The sequence below is a fragment of the Loxodonta africana genome, chromosome 1 (genome assembly GCF_030014295.1).
Source record: "Loxodonta africana isolate mLoxAfr1 chromosome 1, mLoxAfr1.hap2, whole genome shotgun sequence".
In the NCBI taxonomy this organism is placed as follows: domain Eukaryota; kingdom Metazoa; phylum Chordata; class Mammalia; order Proboscidea; family Elephantidae; genus Loxodonta; species Loxodonta africana.
In genome coordinates this window covers 181,371,870-181,377,776 of record NC_087342.1, presented here as the reverse complement: position 1 = coordinate 181,377,776, position 5,907 = coordinate 181,371,870, and the positions used below count along the sequence as shown (strand labels likewise).

The 5,907-nt window shown below is 41.9% G+C and overlaps 1 protein-coding gene across 1 annotated transcript; it reads right to left on the bottom strand.

The window, feature by feature from the left end:
• Positions 1-3,576: 3,576 nt before the first annotated feature.
• Positions 3,577-5,523, bottom strand: LOC100670951 (calcium homeostasis modulator protein 6-like). Its single transcript, XM_003404271.4, has 2 exons — positions 4,900-5,523; positions 3,577-4,145 (listed from the first exon to the last, which is right to left on the bottom strand). Exons 1-2 carry the CDS (start codon positions 5,425-5,427, stop codon positions 3,723-3,725), a joined length of 951 nt encoding a protein of 316 aa, XP_003404319.1. The 5' UTR covers positions 5,428-5,523; the 3' UTR covers positions 3,577-3,722.
• Between the last annotated feature and the right edge of the window lie 384 nt (positions 5,524-5,907).

The window sequence follows — 5,907 nt, the reverse complement described above, 5'->3', positions numbered from 1 at the left end:
ATTGTAGTCGGTTCATTCAATGGAATGCTATACAGCATTCCATATTCCTCTCTGTTTAATATCTCACAATTCTTAAATGACAATAACTTGCCTTATCTTTTTGGAATTTTCTTTCATTTGAAAGAATTTAGTGCTCTGGTCCTACAGCAATGAGTCTTGACAGAACATATCCCTTTTTTGATATAAGTCTTTTCCATTACGTAAGAATATAATATACTCTATTCCACAGTTATTACATTGCAATTCACAAGAGATATTTCAGAAGTAGGTAATGCAAGGAAGAGGAAAAATAAGATCTGCAGAAGGTTTAGTTTTCAGGTAGGCCCAGTGTTTGACACATAGTAGGCTCTGAGTAGGAGTTTGCTGCTGACAAATGTAGGCTGCAGCTGCTGCTGGGGTGACTCAGGCAGGGAGCAGTTCTCCATCTTTTGTCTTAGGAGAAGTTCTTTACTGTAGGCCATCTGGTAGATAAGATGCAGGGTGTTGTGAGACTTAGAGATTTCAAGATGTTTTTCAGCCGGAGACATTTTCACACATGGCTAATTCTGTTTTCAGGTGCTTCCCCTTGAACCTGTTTCTTTAACCAGTTCATAAAGCATTGATATTTCTGGCCATGGTTTTTGGATGGAGCAAAGAGATCATGCCCTATTTTGTTTTATCTTCTTACCAGTACCAAATACAATGTGGAATCATACTTCAGAATAACTTAGTTGTTTTTCAGCAAATGTTAATAATATACGCTGTGTTTGAGTCTCTCCTAAGGTTAAGGCTTTTTAAGGTTAAGGCTTCAGGGCAGCATAAAGCCAAGGGTGATGATGAAGAATCATTTGGTAAAACAGCAAGCAGATACACACCGAGTACAGAAAATCTTCTTAAGCCAAGGATGTGGCCTGTTTGGGCCCAGGCTCAGAGAAGTAGTGTGTCCTGCCAAACAATGGTGACCAGATTCCCACCATGAAATAACCTGGCTGTGTCCTGGTTTCACATGTTTATTCAAAGTGAACTTAGCTATTTCCCATAGCCATCAGTAGTTCCCAAGGATGATGTTGATGATGATGTAAAAAACATTGGGGTTCACCGAGGACATCTGTACCTCTGCTCACTGGGTCGCATGGGCTAAGAAGGAAAAAATCTGGTTCAGTAACAAAAACAGCCAAGTGGCCACACTGAACCACATCTTCTAGAAAGGATCAACCCCCACCCCTCCATCTTCAGTTCTGCCTTTATTGACCACGTGACCTTGAACTAGTAATGTAGCCTTGTGCCCTTTAATTCCTCACTTGTGAATGTGAGTGTTTCACTGGTATCACACAGGTTGTCATGAAAATAACATGAGGTGAAGATGCAAACCTGCTTTGTGGACTGTAAAACCCAACACCAGCATAAGGGTTCTTTTTAATCTTTGTTATTACTCAGGTAATATTAATTATTCATTACAAAATATTTCAAAGATCAAAAGTGCATGAAGCTAAAAAAATAAAAAATCCCTTGCCCCTCTTCTTTCAGAAATGACCACACTGAACAATTTGGGGTTTATCCTTGCATACTTCATGAATGTGTGTGTGTTTTCAGTAAAAAAGAGATAATGCCCTACTAACCACAGGAATATTATGCAGTAATTTTTAATGAGGTAAATTATTATATACTGACATGGAAGAATAATAGTTTATGTGAAAAATTGCACACATTTGTGTAGCCACAGAGTATATGGCTACCACTGGGAGAAATATTAGGAACCCTGGTGGAGCAGTGGTCGGCAGTTCGAATTCATGAGGTGCTTCTTGGAAACCCTATGGGGCAGTTCTACTCTGTCCAGTTGAGTTGAAATGAGTCAGAATCTACTCAATGGCAACGGGCTTGGTTTTAGTTTGGGAGGAATATATTGCAAAAGAAAGAGGTATTAATCATAATTATTACTTCACACAGTTCTCTATCATTATAGTTTTTTTTATCTTAAGCATATATAATTCTATAATAATTATTAAAGACTGTGCAAGAGAAATTGAGAGAGAGCATAAATAACCTTAGAGACAATATGATACTATTGAAGATGTAGACTAGAAAAAATTATTGAAAGAGAAGAATGTACAAAAGAATACACAAAAATAAATAGGAAAATGAAACAAAGGACTCAAAACTGAAAGTAGGCATATGATTTTCAAAATTATTAGGGAATAGAAAAAGACTGATTGCACAGTGTCTGCTCCCAACTTTTTTGTTACATGTGACTCTCAAAAACAGGATATTTAGCCCTGCTGACTAACCCAAATAAAACCCAGTGCCGTCGAGTTGATTCTGACTCATAGCGACTGGTTCTTTTTAATGGCCTTATGCAACAGAATAAAAATAGAAGTCAGCTCAAGGGGCTGCCTAGAGAAGAAGAACGGCTAGCTATGATCAGTGTTCAATTGTTTTACAGTTTAATGTCTTTGTATCTCCTTTTCTAAAACTCAGAATCCAGTCATAAATTTGAGGGACCACAGGGATGACAACCTAACAGAAGACAAGTGTACCCTGAAAAGTCCTGGCATTATCATGCAACAGAATTTTATCTGTAGACAGCATTGCTCTCACTAACTTCTTACATTCTTTCCATCCACCAATCCTGTCATGTCTACATACAAAATCTATCTTGAATCTATCCACTTTTTGCAAATTCATCACCAGTTCAAGTTCACACCCACCTTCCCACTGCAGCCGCCTCCTGATTAAGCTCCCTGTTTCGACCCTGGCTCCTGTCCTTCCTCTGACATTCATTATTCCACAAGAAAAGTAAAATCAATCTTCTTAAAATGCTCATAGGATGAAAACCAAAGTCCTTCATATGACTTCAAGGCCCTACATGGTCTATCCCTTGCTTATTTTTCCAGTACCTTTAAGACATCCAACTGTGCTAAGATCTTTCTTACCTCTGAATCTTGGTATACATTGTTCTTTTTGGCTGAAATGTTCTTCTTCCTAATCTACAGATTTCAGTTTCTAAGAGATTTCCCCCACTCTTCCCTGGTCTAAGCTAAATCAGGTCACAATTTGTATTTCCATGTTTTTTGTATGGTACAGGTTGTATCTGATGCCCCCGTTCCGTTAAAGCTGCGTGATGGTATTATGGGGGTTCATAATACCATGCTCCCTACTTTTTGTGCATATTTGAAATTTATCAGGAAAAATAGATTTAAAATATTTCCTCCAGTCCTACAAACTAAAAACAAGTTATTACCTGCAATTTTCCTAAAATACTTTTTCAAATTTTTTAGTTTCCTTTCCAAGATGAATTTTTGTGTTTTTGTTTAACAACCTTACTAGAGCCATAAAATGCCAGTATTTTTAAGTTTCGAGCAAGATATTGTCTATAAGAAAGTAAATTTGAACTTGACAACAGATAACCTAACAGGAAGGTCTGAAGCATAATTGCTCTTTTCCACCATTTTTGCTATTAATGTATTTTATTTGAAAGCAGCATTGTTATTCAGTGGAAAGGACACTAGACCAAGAAGATCAGATTTTTGATCTAGTTCCAGTCTGTCACCTTGAATCAGTGAACCTCACTTATTTAAAAAAATTAATATAACAGATGTGTTCAACTCTAAATTTTTATTTCAGATTAAAATAGTATGTTTTCAAAATGTAGAAGGCAAAAAAAAAGCACTCATAAGCAAAACTAATGTTCATTTTTAAAAATGAAGCAATATTTCCAAGGACTTTTTTTCTTTTCATTACTAAAGTCATATCTCCGCAGTGATGTTTATACCAGACGAATCTACAAAGCCCAAAACAGGAAACAAGGCATCTCCTTCTGCAGATCTGATACTCTGACTCTTCTCACTTTTGTTAACATATTTGTGCAATATGCTGTAGTACTGCTCCTTGGGGTTGAAAGTATATAGTGATGAAATCTGTTGCCAGTCTTTAATTCCTGGGGTGTAGTGTTCCTTTGGACATGAACCCTTGAAGAAACTTTTAACATTCTCTTCTGCCAGTATGGTTGCATGCTCTGTAGCTTGAGTTTTAAGGATCTTCTGCTCCTGTTCCAAATAGATTTTCCAGAATTTCAGCTGCAGAAAACTAACTGGAGATAGGCATCGAGAGAGAGATGTAAAAATCAGAAGGACGATAATAACAATTGCTATCAGAATCCAGCCCAGCACCTTGGGAAAATATTCCAAAATAGAGAGTTAGTCACATTTTTCATTAGAAATTAAAAAATTCTTAGTAGTTCACCTGTTATGATAGTGAACAAACAACAGTTTTAGGACTGCATCACAGTAACCTTGTCCCCAATGCAACTGCTTGCTTGGAAAGTCAGTCATATTCCAAGTCATGTCAAGATCCCAGGGAGGAGTCTATTGTTTGTCACTCCCATAGAACTCAAACCATGTGGACTTCCTGCATCTCCCATGAAAGGCATGCTCATTTTAAAGAATCCCTGGGCTTTATAAGCCCAGAAGCAGTGTAGGGTTGTGGCTTTCCAGCTGGGCACACCAGTTTTGTTGCAACACTTCATTGGCTTTCTCCTGGCTGGAGGAACAATTTTACCTAGACTCAGTGTATTCGATATAAAATGGAACTAAGAATACCCGACAGAGTTGCTGTGAGACATGAAAGAATAAAGCAGGAGGTGAAGTACCTAGAGCAGTACCTGGCACACAGAAAGTGCTGACCCTACATGAGTGCCTTTCTTCTTATTGGTTTTATTTTGATATTCACCTCTGGGCTCATTGGAAGCAAGTAGCCTTGCTAGTTCTCTTGGGGTGTCCTATGCCTGGGAAAGGTGGTCTTTCCAATCTTGTGTAAGTGAGATGCCATCACCCCTGATCGCCCTGCAGAAACTTCCCTCTTTTCCGTCTCCTTCCCTCCTTCCGGCCCCTTTCGCACCCTCAGGATCCCGCACCAGCGACTGACCTGTGACTGAGCTCGAAGCTCCTTGAGAAGGTTCTGCACTTCGGACTCTTTGGCCTGATTGCAGGGCACCAGCGGCAGCTGGGCCACGCAGCTGGGGTCGCGGCCCTGGCACAGGAACCTCGCAAACGGCGCGCTCCCGCTGACCGCGCACTCATAGAAGGCGCCCCCCAGCAGAGCGACAGCTACCCAGGTAAGCGGCGCAAGCGCTGCGGCGGCACTCAGCTGTGTGCACACCAGGGTGCAGCGTAGCCCCGCGCCGCAGCCCCTGCGGGCTCCTGGCGCACAGCAGCCGGTGAGCAGGCGCCACGTGCGCGCGCTCAGCACGTAACCCAGGAGGAAGAGCGCGAGCGCTGGCACCAGTAGAAACACCAGGCCATAGGGCAGGTTCCAGGTGGCACTGCAGGGACAGGAGAACACCACGGTGGAGAAGAGGCGCTCCCCGCCCGCTGTCAGCAGGGTCACCAGGCCATAGCCTAATGCGCTGTGGTGCTTTTGGTATAGGTCCAGCACCTTCTGAAACTTTTCCATGGACCTTCTACACTGCGGCTCCTTGGACAGGCCCAGAAGCTTCTGCCCCTTCTTACCCTGTTCCTCAAATGCAGAGGGGTGGACTGAGGACTAGGGCTTTCCACTCTCTGTGCTAAGAAGCAGTCTCAGAAAAGGGAAGAGAATTCACAGCCCTTCAGGTTTCACTTTCTCATTTCAACCCAACTAGTGCTGGGCTGCTAACCAAAGGGTCGGCAGTTTGAATCCGCCAGGCGCTCCTTGGAAACTCTATGGGGCAGTTCTACTCCGTCCTCTAGGGTCGCTGAGTCGGAATCTACTCCAAGGCACTGGGGTTACTGGGTAGCACTGGCTGCCAAACACTCCATTGATCTCACCAGCACCCACCCACCCCTTTGAGAGGCAGAGACAACACAGGATCTTTCTCCAAGAAGCCAGAAACCTGGCAGAGGATAGACCTTGTTCCAGTGTTACCTATGTTTCACCAAACCGATGAGAAAGGGA

Coding starts and splice junctions, on each gene's coding strand:
- LOC100670951 (XM_003404271.4), bottom strand. CDS start 5,427: ATGGAAAAGTTTCAGAAGGTGCTGGACCTATACCAAAAGCACCACAGC. Junction 4,146..4,899: donor AGCTTCGAGCTCAGTCACAG/GTCAGTCGCTGG, acceptor TATTTTCCCAAG/GTGCTGGGCTGGATTCTGAT.